The sequence below is a fragment of the Poecilia reticulata genome, linkage group LG5, assembly GCF_000633615.1.
Source record: "Poecilia reticulata strain Guanapo linkage group LG5, Guppy_female_1.0+MT, whole genome shotgun sequence".
Lineage (NCBI taxonomy): Eukaryota > Metazoa > Chordata > Actinopteri > Cyprinodontiformes > Poeciliidae > Poecilia > Poecilia reticulata.
In genome coordinates this window covers 19,991,460-20,013,307 of record NC_024335.1, presented here as the reverse complement: position 1 = coordinate 20,013,307, position 21,848 = coordinate 19,991,460, and the positions used below count along the sequence as shown (strand labels likewise).

General features: G+C 39.3%; 1 protein-coding gene across 2 annotated transcripts in view; it reads right to left on the bottom strand.

Annotated features, from left to right (window-relative positions):
* Nucleotides 1-677: 677 nt before the first annotated feature.
* Nucleotides 678-21,848, bottom strand: part of LOC103464934 (vitamin D3 receptor B) — a 29,697-nt gene continuing 8,526 nt past the window's right edge. For both annotated transcript variants that reach the window (XM_017304967.1, XM_008409347.2), the window contains exons 3-10: nucleotides 15,715-15,862; nucleotides 13,814-13,944; nucleotides 12,220-12,416; nucleotides 10,606-10,705; nucleotides 9,911-10,091; nucleotides 7,120-7,271; nucleotides 4,843-4,959; nucleotides 678-4,682 (exon numbers count right to left, since the gene is read on the bottom strand). In XM_017304967.1, coding sequence (XP_017160456.1) covers nucleotides 4,429-4,682; nucleotides 4,843-4,959; nucleotides 7,120-7,271; nucleotides 9,911-10,091; nucleotides 10,606-10,705; nucleotides 12,220-12,416; nucleotides 13,814-13,944; nucleotides 15,715-15,860 — 1,278 coding nt within the window. In that variant the 5' untranslated portion in view covers nucleotides 15,861-15,862 and the 3' untranslated portion in view covers nucleotides 678-4,428. The remainder of the gene's footprint in view (nucleotides 4,683-4,842; nucleotides 4,960-7,119; nucleotides 7,272-9,910; nucleotides 10,092-10,605; nucleotides 10,706-12,219; nucleotides 12,417-13,813; nucleotides 13,945-15,714; nucleotides 15,863-21,848) is intronic.

Here is a 21,848-nt window from a genome sequence, read left to right as displayed (position 1 = left end):
GGAGGAGGCATTGCTAATTCAGAGGAAATAAAAATTTGTAAAAATGACAAACAAAAACCATGAGTGACTTCATTAGCTGGACTCTCCCAAATGTGTGAGGCATCTCTGAGGTAATCATTTAAGTATGACTCATTAGACAGCAATAAATATCCACATGAATACAAATCTTTAAAAAAGTAAAAACAGAGGCAAATTCTTAAATTCTTAATGCTAAAGCAAATATGAGCTAAAAAGAGGTAGGTTTTCTTTTTGTTCTTTTCTTCTTTTTTTTAGGTAGATTATAATATACATCCATTGTGGACACTCCTTTTTGTAAGAACTACATTTATGTCAATTCCATTACAAGGTCTGTTCTGAAGGGGAAAAAAACAAAATACTTTAAATCCTTCGTGTGGAAGATGGCTGACAGTCCGGCGTGAAAATACATTTCTATTCCAGACAGGATTTGTAATGGCAACAGTTGTACAAGAAAAAGAAAAAAAAAATTATAAAAACATCTCAAGAACAAGAGAGGAAACTGTAAAAGCTTGCTGGTGATAGTGTACCTTAATGTATGTATTTCGCAGGCATCGTTACTGTGTTATGATGCTGTTCTTAAAAAATAAATCTATACAGTCTGAGCAGCCTAATCAAAAAAAAAAAAAAAAGAAAGAACCAAACAGGAATCTCTGACGATGCACCATATTCACATTTACTGTATGGTGTGATTTGAGGGAAATTAAATAAGAGAAAAAGACAAAGTAAAAGAAAATAATCAGACATTTAATGGCACAAGAGGATTTCTCCCCCCCCCCCCCTGACGCCATGTGGTACTGAGCACAAAAATTATTTAGTGTTTAATTAGTGGCTATAATACATCCTTGCAAGCTTTCCTGTTCGGTTGTCAAATCCACAAGTGCAACTCCTCTGTTACCCTGTTCTTGTGTGGAGGGAACTCTCCCTGTGGCACTTACACATTCACTGATCCTCCCACGCTACCAGACACACACAAATCAACACTGTATCTCAAAAGAAAAAGAAACAAATCAAACCCACATTGACATACAAAATTGGGGGGGGGGGGGAATGAACATGGGAGACTTTCAAATCTTCAAAAGCCAGTATTCAGTAACCAAGCACATCATAACCCCTCCCCACACACCCTTCATTAGACTGACACTAAACACACACGAGTGGTACTACCTAAACACAATCTAGCTTTAACTCCCAACATGTTCAATCACAGCAGGGTCGTTTGTAGGGCACGTCAAATCAAATGCAAAATAAAAGTTAAACGTGATTTTTTTTATTAATTTTTTTTTGTTAATCAAGGTATATTGAAGGGCGGCTTTAACTTTTGCTATGAAAGCTGGTTGAAAGTTGAGCCCCGACTATGGGCTCGCAGAGCATCACAGTGACTGAAACAAAGTCACAGTGACTTAGAACGGTTTTCATCAGTGTGGAGTATTTAAAAAAAAACAAACTGGGCTGAACCGATCAAAGCAACAACTGTTGTATGGAGACGTCTCCACAACACTGGGCGCTCTCTTCCTTCGCCATCTTCCTTATGTAGTTACATTTACCTACTAATGGCGAAAGAGAAAACACCCACTGTATCTTTTATCTTTTTTTTTTTTTTTTTTTTTACATTTGTCAGGTTACAATCTCAAACTTGAATTTTCCAACACAAAATTGCACACAATTGAGAAGTGGAAAGAAATCACACAGTAAACTATGTAGCAGAAGGTGCTACTGTGGCTTGAGACCAAAATGCTTCTTTTTCCACCTACTTCCAAAAGCGCCATGTGTGGCAAACAACTTACATCTGGGACACAGCATCCCGTAGGTGGAAAATGGTGGTGGCAGCATCATGCTGTGGTAACGTCTTTCTTCGCTTGATGCTGAGGAGGACATGATGGGAAATGGATCAAGCTAAATACAGGCGCACTGGATTTTTGGGGGGTTCAACACCAATTTCTTTCCCATCAAAAAATAATAATAATAAAATTTTTTCACTTCCCAAATATATTCTACTTTGTGTTGGTCTCTCTTATAAAATCAAACAAGTGAAAGTTTGTGTCCGTAACGTGACAAAATCCGAAGGTTCAAGAAGTGTGGAGACTTTTCTAGGGTCTTGTTTGTTGGACATGGGGTGGTGGTTCACTCTTAGCTTAAATAGACAAAAAGACATTGTTTTCTTTCCTTTGACTTATTTGTCTGCAAATTTGTCTGTGGTTAAATGGACTGCTATTGTAGAGACGTGTGAAAATGACTTATTTGGGAGACTTGCTTCAACAGAAAGGACATGTCATCTTTAAAGGTCAAACCTAAATCCCACATGTAGCCTCTCAACACTGGCCTCAGTTCTTAAATGCTTAAGTTTCTTGGCAGTTTAGTTTATATGTCGTTAGATGCTGTCTGGCAAAGCTTTAGCCAAAGGCGACTTACAGCAGAGAGGAGGCAGATTCCTATAAATACACAAGCTTATGTTTCTAAAGTCATTCATAAATACCATTTTAGCTAAGGACATGATGATTCCCAGGGTCTCCAGAGTCATCAGTTTGATGTACTTTAATATAGCAGGTGTAACTTGGCAATTTATATGGCTTATATGTTGAGAGCAGCTTATCCTCTTACTAAAAATTTACATTGCAAAGTGAAATCACACCAAACAGATGATAATCAGTCCAACACACAAGCAATCCCTGTTTTAGCCATTTCTTGATCTTTCCTACTGAAGGACATACCCAAACAATAAAACAAACACAGAACAGAGTGCTTCAAAATAAAGTGTTAATAAATCAGAATCAAATTGTGTTTGCATATTTCTTTCTGGGGCAGGAAAACAAAAACAAAAAAAAAGTCTTCAGGATCCTTGTAGCCCTATGTACAGCGGCAGACATTATATATTTTTAATATATATGTAAATATTTATATACCTGGTATTTACAGGATGCAGCCACTAGAGGGCTGCGCAGCATACAACATCAAACAGGAGGGCCAGGCTGTGGAGGTGCACAGCACCTCTGCAACCACCCGGCCCTCGGACATTCTAGAAAATCCACTTCCCAGTCAGAAACGAAAGGGGTGTGATATTTTGTGGAGGTCCGAAGCAGCTTCCCAAGCTCTCCACCCTCTGAGCTCACGGCATACTGGATAGGAACAATTCATGGAATTGGGTTTTTTTTTTTATAGGCGAAATGACACGAAACGCGCAAAAAACAACTATTGCAATTATTTCCATATTTATGCCAAGTCCAAGTAAAGTATGCAGCTATATATAAACAAGAAGATAGGCCCCCAGCTTTGGCCTCCGCTTACAGTTCCAGTTAGGTTTGGCATGTTAGCCCTTTAAACATCTGTGATAATATACTGGATGCAGAGGGGTGGTGGCTTAACAGTGCTTAGAATATATGAGATAGCAAGATGTATAAACACAGAAATAAACAATCAAACCATAGATTAATCAAAGATACTTTGATGAGTTACAAGCCATTAAGAGATCTCGGTTTGATCAATAATTAGCAGTGTAAAAATAGCTAATGCAACTAGTGGCTAATTCTCACCTCAAACCCAGCCACCTTATCAAAGTCCTAACAAAAAACCTGGCTAAATCACAGAGAATGCTCTGGATTTTGCAGTATAAATCCGTATGATGATAGTTTCCTTCATTAGAGTCAACTTGCAGAGTGGCTGCATGAGGAAAGCAAACCATGGAGCAGCAGTAATGGAAGCCGTTTCTAGATTACTTGACCATACCTTTGGTGAAAGTTTGAAAGGCATGTGTTTAAATTGTGCAGAGTCATTTTCATATGTTGCCTTGGAAAGAAGCAAAAAAATAAAAATAAAAAATAAACAATTTCAAGATGACCAAAGATTCAAAGTTGTGTGCAGGCACTGCTTATGCACTGGTAAACTAGAGATATGCGGTATCCAAACTGTCTGTGTGAAAGTGACTCTTTCACCGAGGTGATGTAGTTATAAAATAACCCAGTAAAACGAAGAGGTAGCTGAACTGAATGGCTAAATGTATAACTGAGGATGCTTGTTGTGAAAAGTTGGGTGCACACAACACGTGCACGCAACAAAATGTCAAAATGTCCAGGCATCTTAAAGCAGCGGTTTGAATTAAATAAGTAGAAAAACATGTATATAGATATATAGGCAAATGTCCTGTGGATAGCTTAGTTTGTAGTACATGACATTCCCTTGTTATTTAACATCTGCTTGCTCACCGCACAAGCTTGGCCTTTGCAACAAGACACACTTCTTCAGACGTTACAGAGATGAAGACACACACCAACGCACACGCGCACGCACACACACACGCACTACACTTTCTCTGCTCCTCTTGCTCCATAACCCACGTCAGCTTAAAGTCCATCCAGCACATTCTCGGCTCTCTCCGTCCGTTTTACAACCCGCTGCTGATGTTCTCGGCGGCGGGTTCTAAGAGACTTCGCTGCCGAACACTTCCAGCACCAGCGGAGTGAGCTGCATGCTGTGCTCCGGCTGGAAGGACAGTGAGCGGTACTGTTTGGAGTGCTCTTCGTTGAGGCTGCGCAGGTCGGCCAGCTTCTGGATCATCTTGGCGTACAGCAGCTGTCCGCCCGGGTGGTGGAGCCGGATGTAGGCCTGCAGGGTCTCCGACAGCTTGTCTTGGAGAGCTTCGATTCTCGTGTGGTCCTGCACACCTGGACGGTCTGCGTCGGATGACAGAAAAAAATAAATAAATATTTATGGTTGTTCCAGAGGTGACTGAGCAGGAATAGAAAGTAAACAGAAACGAGGATGAAGCAAATAATATTTCTATGTCCTGTGCAGAGCGTACAGAACACGCCTTTCTCCCTCTCCTCACAGTACCTGGAGAGAGCAAACAGATGGCCATCAGCAGCACATGTTCCTCTTCGTGGAGGTTCAGCTTCTTCAGACCCACCTGGAACTTCACCAGAGGCTCCAGCAGCTCCAGGGTGTGGCCCGCTACGAGAGACGAGCATGTAATTACAATCTGGTGAAGTTTACGATCACAAACTAATGGCACTCTTCCGCGAGTCTATCTGTCGGACGCCGGCGTGCGTGGCTCCACCCATTACAGCAAGTTGTCCCGATCGGTAAGACGTTCTTTCCCTGAAATGCTGCGTTGGTTTTGTGCCAGGTGTAACGAGACTCACACCGGCCTGCAGCGCTGGATGGGGCCGTCAATGTGAAGTAATTTTAGTCGACTGACCGCTGCGGGGAGGTTTACCGCTGGTCCATGTTTACCCCGTTTGTAGACAGCGGCTCTCGCTGTGCTTTGCTAGATCACCAAACCTCAGAAATGGTTTCATAAGCCAGACTGATAAGATGTCAGTGAATTTTTGTCTCACCTGTTAATTTAATCAGGACATGATGTGTTGCTTTTTTAGATCTTTCAGCCTCCTTTTCAAATAGGGTCTATCTAAGTGTTTTGTTGAAGTTTTGCACAAACTGGTTCAGGCTGTACAAAATGAACACAGAAGATGTGAATAATTCCCATTAATAATTAATTTTTACAATGAGTATTGATTGTCTTTAATCTTTTTTTTTTTTTAAATAGATTTTTAATCTTTTCTGGTTATGTTTGACATAAAATCATATGTGATGGGGCAATTACTGATTTGCACAACTGTATGTTTAGTTTGATTTTATCAAGCATGGGCTGGTTACTGGCATCAATAAATCTCGTAAGCATCTGACGTTGCACTGTTACATACAACGTTGCCCCTCCCCTGCACGTTTCTGCCCATTTCTGGTCAGCCAACTAAAAAAATAAAATAAAAAATAAATATCACTCCAACTTTTTCCTCACTTACAAATAAGACAAATTTGTCTCTGGAAATATATCCACTCACTAAAAACATGAAGAGCCAAGGGTTGTAAAGTAAAGCAGTGCCACCCATCGCAGTTGGCAAGCTACAATCAATCTGCTAATATGAAGCCGTTATGATCCTCTAAGGAGCTGAGCAGCGGAAAGGTCAAATATCCTGCAAAATAAGCGTTTGAAAACCACAGCTACTTTCAGAATATCTTTAGTTTATATTCCTGCTTTAGTTTATGTATTAAAATTAAAAATAAATAAATAAAGGTCAAGTTTTATGACAGAAATATGGAGTGTATTATAATATTTTAGCGGCAGCAGGAATAGATGTTGCTTTTCAGTTTTAAATGAGTGGCTATATCATGAAAACATTATTTTTATGCAAATACACTGACATAATAAAACAATATCTTGCAAAGGTCATCTTACCTGCCCAGTAGAGATAAATATACAGACACAGAGCTCAGCTTTTAACTCAGTACAGATAAGTCAGTGTAAAATGCTACAAGTAATGGAGACAAAAGAGCCAAGTTTAACATTATGAAGCAAAATGCTGTATATTGTTATTTAATGATACAGAATTGAAAAGATCAAGTTCCCAGCCTTTCTGAGACTACCACTACTTTACATTAAGCAATCTTTAAAAAAAAAAAAAAAGAAAAACACTTTCAATTTTCTTACATTACAAGCATCCAGAAAAACGCTCACAATGCACACAACACCCTTGCAAGCATGTATTTCTTTTCTCAAACTGTATTGAAAGAGGTTTTTCTGCAAGTCCACCATTTGTGAATGTTTCACAAAAGAGTGAAGAGTACAGAATGCACATGCTATTGATTAGTGCACGAGAAAACACGTCGGTTCTCTCATGTTTCTGGCAAACACTCAGTGACCGAAAGTCCTCAGTGACAGATAAGAGCACAACAGCGCTTCTCCTGCTGGTTCACACACTTGTTGTTTTGCACGAGGAGTAGGTCGGGAGTGACATTCCTTACGTGATCGCAGAAAGAGATCCTGCTTGAGCGGTACAGGAAAGCCATGCCCAAAGGGCTAGAGATATGCAAGACTGGTTATGCAGAGACAACTAAATTAGCACCTTCGTCCCAAAAGAGTGAACACCTAGGCATTTCTGGATACTGTGTGTATTGTTTATAACCACTGATACAGATACTTGCAACAATATTCTTAACTTATATATATATATTTTTTTTCTAATATGCATTAGTTTGTAAATAACTCTGAACAGTGGCTCGTCTTCAGAGCAGTCAAACTGACAAATCAAATATAGCAGCTTTCAGACTGACCTTTGGTGACATCACTGATCTGGTATTTAAAGTCAGGCCCACCGCAGCTCCAGGACATGTCTTCCAGGTTGAAACTCTGATTCGACCGCAGCATGATCACCTCGATAGCACTGGACTTGAGCAGAGCAATCTGGTCCTCTGCAGTGAGCTCCCTGGAATAAAAGAAGCATGGTTTACTTCAAACAGAGTTGGCTAATAAAACTGTAAAACCTACTACTAATTATATCAAACCTCATCAGTTTGGTGTAGAAAAATCACGGCTCTTTCGTAATTTGATTTTTGAAATGCAGTTGAAGTTCAAGGCTACTCAGGACTCTCAAAGATAACGCAAAACTGTTTGTTTTGTTTGCAAGCTGACACACGGACAGGTTGCTACGTCTAGGATTCAGCTTAGTTAAAACATTTCATCCGGTAACAACAATTCTCTCAAAAATATTTCTAAATATTGCTAATGAACCAACAGGAGTTATGAGCTGAGGCATGGAGAAGTCAAGGGGAGGACCCAGGGTGTTGTTAAAGGGATTAGAAAGCAGATTCAAAGAGGGCAAACATGTCTAAGGTGATCTTTCACGTCCATTACCTATTATGAAACCTTTAGGAACATACAGGCTCTGGCTTGTTTCTGCCTTGACTTTGAATTGACCTTTTGACACACATTGGGTTTGTCCCCGTCAACACACAGACACGCACGCACGCACGCACACACACACACACACACACACACACACACACACACGCACACACGCACACGCACACGCACACGCACACACACTCCAGAAGAAACAGTTTCCATGAGGATAACAGAAACAGCCTCTGGAAAATAATCTTTGCTGCACAAACTAAATAAAAGAGTGTCAATGCACCGATCAGCGACTTACAGATTCTAATTTTGGCTTTCTTTAAACAACAACGTGTAAACGACAAAGAGTAAATATGAAAGAAAAACATATACATTAAGTTCCATGTAAGAGACTGTGGTCTGTATTACCAGATAAAATGGAGGGATTATAGGATTATCCCCATTTATGCGTCAAAGCACATGTTCCTAATCTTCATCTGAGTTTTACTAAACAGAAAAAAAAGAAACGTCAAAGAATGTGATGCATTTTTACATTCAAAGGAAGGATGTTTTAGTATTGAAAAAAAATTTATATTTTCAATACTTTACCTGGGAGTCACTGTATTACATTTTGTATATTATTTCGTTAGTTCATCTCGTTTCTTTTTATCTTTGAGTCTTAAGGCGCCACGGACAGATCTAAATGAGTTACTATTTCTTGTATTTCCTGATGTTACTGAAAAACATTCTTATCAGATTCATAACTTGGGTGTGTGAGCAACCGTAGGAGGAAACTTTGACTCTTGACATTTGGAGAGCTACCTACAAGTCACACTTGCAGCACGGTTTTGGGAAATGTCTACTGTGTTATGAGACGAAGCATTTTGTGAGGCATTCTACAATACATCATTAATCTGGTTGCCATGGTCTTTAACCATGGCTACATGCCACACTATGGTATAAATCAATTCATTTAGCAGAAAAGATATGTGAGCAAAGTCTTCAAAAGTGTGTCAAATGTCACTTTCAGATAAGAATACATGAACTTTACAAATAAATTAACACAAGGAGCAATTCCAAAGGTTTAGGAAAGCAAAGGTTTTGTTTTCCCAAGTATGTCAGAATAAAACAAACAAAAAACAACAAATGAACAAAAATGAAATCAAGAAAAATAGATTATAGACAGTAAAAGTCCTCCTTCCAGTTTATCTCTTCTTGTACTGTTCAGGTCAAAGTTCACAGCTGGGAATCAAAAACAAAACCGTCAACAATTCTTCTGTTATGCAATGTAGTCATTCGCTTTGATTATTCCTTACGGCTCGAAAGTATTCATACCGTTTGAACTTTGTCACGCTATAAGCATAAACCTAAATATATTTTGTTTGTTTAATGTGATAGAACAGCACAAATATGAATGTGTAAAAAAAAGAATATACACTGTAAAAAAAGGTACTTTTTAGATTGTACTTTAAAAAAAAAAGTACAATCTAAAAAGTTTGGCATGTATGTCAGCCTCTGTCCGAGTCAGTGCTTTGTTCCCCGTCTTATATTGAGATTGCAGATGCAAACATTGTGTGTTGTGCCTTCAGCAGCTTTGCACATACTTGAGAACGTTTGCTCATTTACCAACCTTTTTCACTAAAGCTCAGTTAGTCTGGTTGTGAAATATCTGTGATATCAATGTTTTTGACATTTATTTTGATGTCTTGCTGTAGATTCTCAATTGGATTAAGATCCAGACTTTGACTAGGTCATTTCAACATGCATATACCTAAATCTAAGTCATTCCTGTCTTGTTGGAAGGTGAATTTTGGCCCAGTTTCAAGTCTCTTGCAGCTCCTGATGCATTTTCTTTCAGGATTGCGCACACAGACTGACAGGATTGCAGACCGTTGTGTGTAATCAGCTCCATCCATCAGTCTTCCTATCAACTCTAGCATGTATGTCGATGCTAAAAATGCACGACTGCATTCAGAGGTAACAGCTTAAAACGGTTGAATACAAATGTACAACACACTTTTCTGGTTTCTATAAAAGCATAATATATCACAAAGTGGCCATTTTGTGTCACCTTTAATGATAAACGTTCAAATTTACAGTAGTTTTGACTCAAAATATGACTAAATCTCAAAGGGTGTGAATATTTTTAAAAGGTCCTGTGAATGGTAATGCAAGTTGAAAGCTGCTTCTTAATTGAGCTTAAAGATATTCTTCACGCACACAGTGTCGTACCTGAAACCGGGAATCATCTTGGCAAAGCCAATCACTTTCTGTATGCTGTAAGAGACCAGGTCAGCCAGGTGGGGAAGCATCGAGAAGCTGGAGCCTTCCTCCTCGCTGGAGTCTGGGCTGTTGCCGTGTTCCTGATACATCATCAGCAGGTTGTTGAAGTTCATTTTAGTGTCAACAGACTCTGCAGCGACAAATTAGTTCATGTTTAACACTGCATTAAAATAATGAGACGCACAACGGCACGTAGATGATTAGGAAATAAATAAGCAAAGGTTTGATGAGTTGCGGAGAGCAGCTTGGAAAACATATGGAGCATTTACAGCCAGCAACAGTTGTTCTCCATAATTTGCCCCTGCCTGCTGTGTGTTTGTACAAGCTCAGACCATGTCTTGAGCCGTCTTCTCTTCATTAGTGATGGATGCATTAATGAATGGCTGTTTACAAGTGGGAGTCAGGTGTCTGCATGGTACTTATTATTCGAAGGGATTTGCCTGGATTCTCAGCACTGCAGGCTAATTTAGTGCCATAATCCACCATGTAGTTAAAAAAAGAAAAGAAAAGAAAAGCAAACTGGAAAATGAAACTATGTTTCTAAAACTTGCCTTAGATATCATGATATAACTTTTTAGAATATTCAAATAAAAAAGGGTCACATTGCTGGATAATAAGTGTTTTTTATTTGTGAAGCTTTTTACCTGGAGAGTGACTGAAGGAGTCAGAGGAGGCATCAGAGAAGGAGTGGAGGGAGGCAGCTCTGCTCGCGCTTCGCGTCACTGGGCCCTCGCGCACAGGAGGCTGCACAGGAGAGGGAGGCCTTTTATGAAAGCTCAACCACAAAAACGGCCTCCCTTGCCATTTAGCCTAAGATTAATTCATACAGGTGTGTCTCAAAAAAGTAGAATATCATCAAGAAAATATTTATTTCAGTAATTTGATTTAAAAAGTGATCACACACAGGCTACTTCAACAACAGTCTTCAGATTGTTTGCCTTTTTTGGACATTTTTGTTTCGTCCACCTCCAATCCTCAAGAACTGGAGCCCAGCATGTTTTAGAAGTGTTCCTGCTCCAACACGTCTTAGTCAATTGGTAGGATTACTTTCTCAGTGGTCAAGTTGTGCAGAGATGCGTTAATGACCCACTCATAAGTCAGATGGGATGAACCCAAGAACAATTTAAAACATGAAGGACAGCAGCCCCTAAGGAGGGAATTTGGACACTAATACTCTATTGGATTTATGTCTGGCGAGTCTGCAGTCCAATCAAACACAGTACTGCAATAGTCAATAAAGCAGGTATTGCCATGTCCTGATAGAAAATGAACACAGAATCTCCGTAAAGTTTTACAGCAGAAAACCCTTGAGAAACCGTGCAGCCATATTCTGATTAGTCCAAGTAAGACACTTCTGACAAGTTTCAGGTTCAAAAGTCTCTTATAGCATTAAAAATATAAACATGTCCTGGATACATCTGTGTATGGTGACTTATCAAGCCCAACATAATAGAGCTGGATTAAAAATGCAGTCATTAATCCCCCATTAGGGATTCCTTTGTCTTTTCACATCATGAAAGTTGATTGTGGGATATGTGCGCTTTCAGATTATCCAACTGAGATTGTGGAAATAATTCAATGCTTTCTATTGGTATTCTTGGAAAATTTCCTATATCTGCCTGAACTCTGTGTAGCCGTCTTCGGACAGGCTGTGAAAATACATTAAGTGCTTCAAACACAAGCTAAGTTGTTAAACGGCACCCTAACCATTAAAGCTACAACTTTTTTCTGCTTGGTCAAAGATTAACGAAAGAATGAACCATCTGAAAGGAGCTACTGAATTTAGTTGCAGTCGACAACTTGTGAATCTCCTCCAAGCTTTTCTTCACAATATTCTTCCGGCTGTGATTATTATTTCTATCATATTTTCATTGCCGCGATAATCTTGCATACAGCACTCTGAATCAATGCTGATGAAGTACAGAAATAATTATCTTCTCAGTGATATTCTAACTTAATCAGATCCACTTGTATTTACGCAAAAAAAAGTCACAAGAATGTACATGAGAGGAAGTTTAGTGGATGAGAAAACGGGACAGAAATGAAAGGCCTGTTTCTGGTTTATGTGGATAGTATTGAAGAAGAGAAATCATTCAAGTGATCGTTCACAGGATTATTTTAGTGCAAAGTCAAAGTATTATGACTACAATTTAAAAGAAAGCCAAGATGGCAAATCACTAAAGTGAGTCTGTCACTTGCACATTTTAGCTCTGCGTTGTGCTGATTTGATGTCGAGCAAAATCAAGTGAGACACCAACCCTAAAGCGGCAGAAATCAGAGTAGGAGTCGTCGTATGTTTTGTGGTGTGCCTCCACCAGCGTGGCAATGACGTGACTCTGTTCATCTGTGAGTCTCGGTCTCCGTGCTTCCTTTTCTGCTTCACGTTGTGCCTCCTCCTCCTTTCTCCGCTGAATCAGGTCCTTCTTTCTCTGCACTTCCTCGTCCGTCAGAATGACTGCAAGGCCAAGACGGAGAGGGACGTTTGAAATCTACACCCAGAGTAAACTCAACTTCCAGATAAAAAAAAAAAAAAAGTTTTCTTTGGGTAAAAATAGCACAAATAAAACAGAAGAAAAACTTAACCGGTCAGGTAAACCAATGGATGATAAATTATAAATAACCACAAAAAAAAAAAAACAGAATCCATCCAAATATCAAAAACTGTTCAAAGGTGCATTACTTGAGCTCAACACTGTGATGACAGGCATGTTTATGTTGCATTGGGTGAAAGGAGGTTGTTATTCTCTGGAGGAAGAGAATGGGAGGGGATGGGTCTATATGGAGACCCCTGCTGCACCGAACAGCCGAACACATTGTCTTTGTTCCGCTTGCTCCTTGTTGTTCTAGCCGCTGAATTAGCTCACAGAAACAGAGAGAGAGCCGGCTCTTGACAACATGCTGCTGTTTTTGCAACAGTAACAGCCACATCACTGGCTCCTGTTCACATAAAGCTTACTGTAAGGTCTGTTGCCAACACTTCCAGGAAAAACAACAAAAAAAAAAAGGTGGAAGGTGAAAAAACAAAACAAAAACAAAAAACAAAAGAAATAAAAACATTCTCCTGGCAGGCTGAGACAATTTGCATAAAAGAGAACTTTGGACAATATCCGGATATTAGCAGAAAACAAGACGAGATGTGCCTGCCATATGCAGACTATAAAAATAAACATAAAGCTGTAGCGAGAAGAGGCCAGGATAGATTGCACATGAGGCGTTTAAACTTCAGATGTGGTATACTTTACACAATGCCGAGAGGCTCTACTTGTTTAAACAAAACATGTAAACACTCTAAAAAGGGGCAAAGACCCAGAGGTACTTAACCTGAGTCGAAAGATTACATAACAGACAAAAGTCCCTCCCCACCCACCAGTCCTGATGAATGCATATACCAGTTGTACAGCTTGAAAAAGGGTGTTTGTTTTCTTTGCCTTTTTCCCCTCCTCTGCAGAAATCGGATCTGATGTAATGGAAGTACAGTAAGGAAACATATTTCTTTACATTCTTTTGGTGGGAAGCTGCTCTTGGATCGAACCCTGGTATTAACTTTATTTATACACAGCATGTTGGGTAAATTACAACACAGAAGCTCATGTTTCCAACCAGATAATCTATTAACAGAGCCACACAATAATCAAAAGGGAAAATTATAACCCAGCAACTAAATTTAAACAAATCCCCCTACTTTAAGAGTTACAGTGTTTCTACGGCTCTTTGAAACTATTGAGGATCAAACTTAAGGATACTTGAAAACTTCTTGTTAGCAAATATCAGCTTAAACAAATTCCAGCTACAAGGGTTAGAATCATGCACTGAAAAAAATATGGGTCACCAGGTTTTTTTTTCCCCACTTACACTCTTTCATCATGCCAATGTCCACACAGCGTTTGAGTCGGCATGCCTGGCAGTGACGCCTGTTGTCCTTGGTGATGGTGCAACTGCCGTTAAAGGGACATGTGAAGGAGGCCTTGCGTTTCATGCTGCGCCTAAATAAATGACATACATTTCAAAGGTTACTAAAATACGTCTACAGTTCCTTGCAAAAGTTTTCGTAGCCCTTGAACTTTTTTCCACCTTTTGTTACGTTACAACAAAGTGCAGTGTGTGCACTGACAGTGCAACCCAAAGTAACACGTAATTGTCGAGTGGAAGAAAAACGTGATGCTTTTCAACTCGTCTCAAGTAAAAATGTAACGTGAGGCGTGCATTTGTATTCAGATGCTACAGCTACTTCTTCAGAGAGTTAACCTTTTCTCCATGTTCAAGCTTCAAAAGTCTCACGTCAAAATTTATTGTGACAAGACGATTGTAGAAATGTGAAGAAATTGTATAAAGTTGTTTCCTGGGTAAAAAGAGAATACATTTCATTTTGCTATTCATTTTTATCTTTATTAACAGGGAAACACATTCACAGTGTTTTGCACAAAAATAAACAAGGCAGAAATAGATATTTTTTTCCTTCAGATCTAGGATTAAAAAGCAAAAAAGCAAAAATATGGACATGTGCCAAGGAATCTGAGGGTAAGAGAGAAGTTGAGCAAAATAGTGACGCAGAGTAATGATTTAGTCACATGAACGTATGAGCATCTATAAACTCATGAACGTGCTTTATGAGAGTTCAAACGAAGGCCATGTGAGAGACGAGGAAGGACATTATTAAACATCCGGGGTTTTTTTTCCCGTTTTCCTTTTGAATACCGACACTGCTGGGAGGAACGGACGCAAATGTACAGAACAGACGCACATACTTCAAAACAAAACGTAGGAAAACAAATTGTTCCAGTTTTGCTTCAAATTTTTAACTTTTCCAAGTTAGAGAGCAGAAAGAAGGGGTCAGTACAGTGAAAAGGTTGTTAGAGCAGTCGCCACACAGAACCGAGCCTTTGGGTTCGTTTCCAGGGGGAGTCTGCAGGTCTTTGCAGTGCATGAGAGCTTTCTCAAGGCCTTCAGCTTTTCTTAGATTGTCCAAAAAATGCATGACAGATTAGCTGGCAACTTTAAATTGCCCTTAAAGTGAAACTAACTGTGAAAGCAAAACTCTTACAAAGTGGGCAGTGAACGCTGACACTGAGGGGCACGGCCAAGTGTGGTGAACAGAGGGGATTGAGCGGGGCTGTGGTCAGAACGAGGGGAAGCACCGCTGCAAACCTATTCACCTTGTCGCTGTATTTGGCAACTTTCAGATTCTCTAGCGACTTCTTTTTCACCAAAAAATAAATACAAAATTTCTGTATTTTATGGCAACAACAGTGGAGCTCTGCCCTAAGTGAGGGCTGCGGTGAGCCCCTCTGGCTTCTTAAACACTGCAGTCAGTCTTACCCAGTTATCCTGCAGCATAACGTCGCCAGCAGTCAGAGCAGGAAGGACACCCGTTCCTGTCCCGAGTACATGTTGCAAACAAATCACGTGCAAAGCTCCGAAAAGATATGGATCAATGCTCGTCACGCTTGCAATTCCAAGTCTTGACTCACCACCGGCAGCAGGAAAAAGCAGTGGTGAGGTTGTTTTACCAGCAGATGAAGCTTTTTCCCCAGAAAAAACAGAGGCTTCTTCAGACGTCCACACAACAGAGTACGACTTAATTGTATTGTGCATCTTTTAATACATTTCTTTTTCATTGTACTTTATTTCCCCTCTAAAAATGTAATTGGTTTGTGTAAAGCCAGTAAAAATCCACTCCTTTCCATAGAGCTTTTATATGCTATCCCCAGGAGCCACCTGAGATTAAGCCAGATTTTGACTGAATATTAGCATACCTGAAAAAGCCCTTGCATCCTTCACAGGTCATGGCATTGAAGTGGAAGCCAGTGGCCTTGTCGCCACACACGCCGCAGATCCGTGGCACATTCCTGTCAAACTCATCAGGGGCCACGGTGGATGTACTCACAACGGTAGGCTCCATCACTAAACAGAAAGCAGCGAAAAGCAGGAGAGTGTTAACAAAAAAATGTTATACGCTGTGTGTCTTAATGGGAAATAAAGAAATCACATCCTAGTCAACGCGCCACCATTGCAATACAGAGAAAAATCAATTTCGACTTGATCAAGGTTACCTACAAACTCTTACACGCACAGAAAAAAACATTGCTTTCCTTTGCCAACCAAGCTGTGTGTGACTCAACTTCCCAATTTACCCTTTGGAAGCAAACGCAACTTCAGTGGTTTTGTCCAAGGGTGCAGAACCAAAGCAGTATGAATCAAACGGAAAAAACTCTCCTTTGCACACCCCCCAATGAAAAGAAAAACAGGATTTGGGTTATATTTGATTACACAGTGCTCCGATTACCTTTTAAACTTGGCCACGTGATGGGAAGAAAAAAAAACAAAAAAAAAACATGTCACCACAAGGCTAACATCCTCATAAACAAACAATCACTGTCCTTCACAAAGCTTCTCTCATTTCTTTCTTTGGTCCCTTTCACTGCAGTGAAAGTCGAGCAAATGATGGAAGGAGGAGGAGGAGGAGGGGGATGTGGAAGGCCATGGTAACTAAAGCAACACTCAACAAACTTGCAAATAAATCAAAGGCCAATGCTGCAAGGAGCCAGCTGAATAATTCAAGATAATTTGACACAGCTTTTCATCAGTCACGTCCAATAATAATGCTCACAAGAAGAGTAAGTAAGGATCAAGGTGAATGCTTCAGCATAGTATGTTGTCATTTTGCAGCTTGGATTATTTGAAAACTGAGTGGTAAGCCTTTACAACTAAATCTGAGCAAGTCTTGTAAATCCTATGAACTGACCACACATTTTTTTATTAAAACTTTAAAGGGTCTAGTTACTACATTTTTTAAACACAGACGTCATTATTCGTAGTGGGTCAAGCTTCTACAGTAGCTGAAATGCACACCACATGTTTCAACCAAGAATATCGGATACATGTGTTGCTGCACAACTGCTGCATGTCTGCAAATGCTTGTCCAGGGAATTCATCTGATGGATCGAACAGAGCTTTGATAAACAACAAGCCACAGAGTAATTCTCAGACCGTTTGGTTTTGCTACCGAGCCAGAGAGGTCCAGGAGATTCAAACAAATACTAAAATTGGAAAGGCTACTACTACAAGTGCTGAAGAGACTCAGCATTTTGGACATCAACTAAAATTAATTGCTGAACAGGTTAGAATATTTTCTAAATGCGTTCTGTTCCCATTTCTTCCTGTGGACATTTAGTCAGACAGTTGTTCTGGCTAAGTGTCAACGTCTTTATGTCTGGGGATGCATCAGAGAGGAAACTGGGGATGAGAAATTGTCCTACAGTTTATTGGCATTGGAAAAAAAAAAGTCTTAAGAATTTTGATTTATCATGAAACTTAACTCTGCATCTTCACGTTTAGTCCCAAAATCTGAAGATATTGTTGAGATTGTTTCACTATTTTCAGAGATATTAAGATATACTTTCTTTAGGTGTTTTTAGTCAGTTTTATTACAGGAACGGTATTTGTGATGCCACCAATTTTGCTTAATGGTTTTGACTAATTTCAACTTCAACATCTTTTGAATCTACTTCTCTTTCTTTTAAATAGAAAATTCTTGAGTGAAAATCTTTTTTTGGTGAGCTTTTAGGGGTGACAGATTAATTTCCATGATTGGCAGTTCATATAGTTGAGAAACAGTTTTTTTCCCCCCGGTATTTTTTTACATGTCAAAACTAAAAACTCTCACCATTTTCAGTCTATAAAACACTTGATGTCATTTTACATATTAAACAACAATTATGATAAAAGTTAGGGAAGTATGCTTGGGATTACACAAGTAATTCCTCCAAATGTCCCTCTGGGTGACATATGGAGAACCTTTCATTTCTCTGAGAAAGAGATTAGTTTAGATAAGAGCCCATGTTTAGTATCTTGAAGCGTTTGAGCTTTATGGATACGCTATTATTATGGATACAACATCAGCATTGTTTGGTATTTCCTGATGTTAAGTGTTTGGGAGTTATTGTGGTGTCTGGAGAGGTAATAAATTGCTACTTAGTCTTACATTTCTACAACAGAAAGCTGTATGTGGTTGGTTTGGGTATCAAATTACCACATTTACCATAATAGTCACAAATCAATATTCACCATCTTGTAATGTTGTAATACCTGACTGGAATAAATGGAATAAACCTTAATAATAAAGTATCCTGTAGCAGTTCGACTGCCCTAAAGCAATCCATTCACAGCAAACATCAGTCACTGTGAACCAAAAAACCTATTTACTCTAGTCTATTATTGAATGACGGCTGAAGTCAGTCCTTTCTGACTGCATTCAGCCTCGACAGGTCATTACAGTAAATGTGCAGAAGAATTGAGAGAGCTCTAAATAATGCAACAGCTTATTAGACTAAATGTATACTCATTCCGGTCTTCCAAAGGGAAAGCAGAATAAAACTCTTTTTTTTTTTTTCCAGCTTTGAAACAAGCTCTCACTCTTGACTGATTTTCATATTATTGAAACGCTATTAAGCACAATCAAATAACTGACTGGTAATGTTTCCAAATATTCCTTCCGTATTATTGTATGTAGTATCATATTATATGACAATTAAGAACAGTAACAGTGTGAGTTGTGTGTGTACTGGTAATTAGCAAACGACAGCATTTGCAGAATTTTTTGATTTTGTTTTTGTGCAAAATCCTATTAATTGATAAAGGTTCAATTTTTTATTTTTTTAAAGAAGAGTGACAATAATACGAGGTACTTTTATTCTCCTGACAATCCACTGAGTCTTTACTGTTCAGCCAAGAACCAGAGCAGAGATTAAGACCAACACACGTGGTTTTTGTTATGTTCCTCATCACGACATCCAATCAGCTCAAACAGGATGTGATGGGTGCGTTCACATTCACAGAATGACACTCTGAAGGTAGCTTATCTCACACACCTGACTTGTATTAGAAGAAATATGTAAAAATCTTAACCAAGTGAACACTCATTCTAAAGACGGCTCTGCCATTTTAATTTCTGTCATGACGCACAAGCTTTTTGATGAAGGTCCTCTTGTCTCTACAGTGGTTACAGCACAGATGAGTAATTTCATAGCTTGTCACTCTTTGTCTGCTTTAAAAACATAGTTATGAATAAAGCAACTAAAGAGCTTCTGCACATTTTAAATCAAAGAAGGAAAGAAACATAACAGTACACTTGCACAATTATTGTCAAAATTGTGTGCTGCTGAATCTACGGTCAGTAAACCTTAGATTGCCCAAATTACATTCGACTGGTGGGCAAGTAACTGGGAGAACAAAAACGTCAGCACACTGTTAAGCTTGCGGTAAATAGGATTCTCGACAGTGTAATGATTTCCAGACCAGCATTTGGAGTTTTGGTTTCATTTTGATTCGTCCTCCAGTGTAGAAGGCTGCTTATAGAGATAGAAAGCAATTTTGTTGCAAGTTGTAAAGTAACCAGATGAAAGGTAAGGCCCGGTATATAGCATCCACCAAATGGATAAAATACATTATATTTGCTTTAATGCCTGCTCTCTTTGAAAGTGTGCACCCCTGCAACACCTACAGTGTGGCATTGAAAAAAAAAAATTCTTCACGCAACTCCAGTGAGCATGTGCACATACAGTGCTTTTAAAAAAAATCGTAAAAGTTAATTAACACTGACTTTTAATCCACATGTTTTTGTGGAGTAGGAGGAGGGCCAAGAGGCCTGGCTTTCTAGCTTTTTAAAACTTTTCATGGGGGGAACACCTGGGGAAAAAAAGGGGTAGGTACCATTTGCTAATCCCTGAAAAAAGTAAATAACATCTTGGTTAACAAATTCAAACTGGAATGAAAACCACTTTACTTTCTAGTCTGATTTGTTTGGGGTTTTTTTTATTCATCACAATTGGAGAGACTGTAAATCATCAATAACAAGCCTTGAAAAGCAACACAGTTAACATGTTTAACTCAGATGGAAATTAGCCCTGGGCTGCAATCTGGGGTTTTCACAAATCCTCTGCTTTGGTTCAATAAAATGCAGCATCCCACAATGCCAGTTTTAAATAAATTAAATTTGAAACCGAATCACAGAATAAAGAGCTAAAATATGTCCCTCCTTGACAAATGTCACTAGACCCACCACCCTGTAATACCTGGTTTAAAATATTTGGATGTTTTACTTTCTGTCTTCTATAAGATACTGACAACATAATGGGCTCTTAGACGCCACTTATGTTTACTTGCAAGGAATCAGCAATAACTGGTCGTGTACAAGCTGAGGAGGGTCACATGTCTCAGTGGAATATTTCAACCACAGCCTTAAGAGTAGCAGGGTAAGCCTAGCCCTAGGAAATTTCCCATTAAATGGTGTTAGGCTTTGGATACACAACTTTGTTTTGGTCAAAGTAGCAATTTATGCAACTGTACATTTTCAGAAGTGTGGTTCCAAACTCATCCTTCTGTATGACATGTTTTGTGAGCGAAGTTATATTAACGACATAATTACAACAATGGGATGAAAGCAGATGGATGAGTATTTGTTTATGTAGTAGAGGAGCGACCTCTGTCAGAGTGACCTCCTGTGTCGCTACAACCCCACTGTACCCTTCTGCCATTTGTGGAAAATTTAACGAAGAGCAGCAACCAAAAGATGACGATCAACACAAACAGTACTTTTCTGATCATTTCAAAAGCGGGCTAAAAATACACCATCATAAGCTGCTTCAGTTACTGGCTAAATATAAATAGTCCAATCTCTGACAGCTCATCATCTCAAGAACTATCAGGAGGGGAAAGAAAGCAATTTGATGTTCATGTGGGAATTGCATTTCTAATATGATTTACCTCTGCTGGTCCTCTTCTGTCACAGTTGAAAATCAAACAGCAGATTTGGTAGTCACATGCAGTTTATGTGGACTGATCAGTGTAACTAGGCCTCCTGCTCTCTGTACGTGTGAGAAAATGCATTTTTCGATATAAATGCAGCTCTTTTGGAACATCTGTGGGATCACTCTGTTAGAGGTAAATGATTATGACCTGCACAACTTTAATCATTCGGCTCACCCAGCGAGAGATAATCTACTCAGGGAGACACTGATAGTGTTGCGCTGATATACAGGATTACACACCATTACACCACAAGTAGTTGTGAAACCAATGAAAAAGATCAAATGCTCCTCTCCATTCCACACATTCAAGTCGCCAAGTTGGTTTGATAGTTTGACAAAACCACAGCAAACAGTCATCACAGGCACTCGCTACTTCACACAGGTAGGTGTACAGGAGGGGCAGTCACTATTCGAATATCAAACATATGGACAAAACATGGTGCCTAGTTTACATATAACATATAAAAAGATGCATTATCTGACATTAAATGGAACTAAAGTTTCACATTTTTCAGTCAGCTAACACTACCAGTTATTTCCATTTGGTAAACGCTAGAATAATGAGTTGATGTTTTTTACTGCCTTCTCCGAATTGATGATTTGGTAGAATTGTCTTTAAGGATGCTTTCACACCAGAACACTCCAGGCACGCTGATTGGTTGTGGAAATGTAGAACATTTTCACTTTCACAGTGAAAATGGGACAAATCACCTGGGTAATGTCATGCAGTTACAAAGGCTGCTCATTTGGGGCGCTAGCACAAGAGGCTGGCTTTTGAGAGCAGCAGGTGAGGTAGGGAGCTTTCAAGCATGTTGCTTTGCATAAATAAGGCGAATGAAGAAAGTAACAGTTGGGAATTGAAAACTCCAAAGTGCCAAAGTGCTGCTCTTCTTACAGATCCACTGAGCAAGGATTTAGAGGTTTTCAGATCACATATATGTCTGTAAGTCCCAGGTAAAAGTGAAGTTACCTCATGTTTTTGGTTTGCTCAAAGGTCCAGTTGCATTCCCACTGAAAGCAAACCACATCAGGGTTCATTTACAAGCGAAAAGAGGCCCACGTTTTCAGCAGCCCAAAGCCGG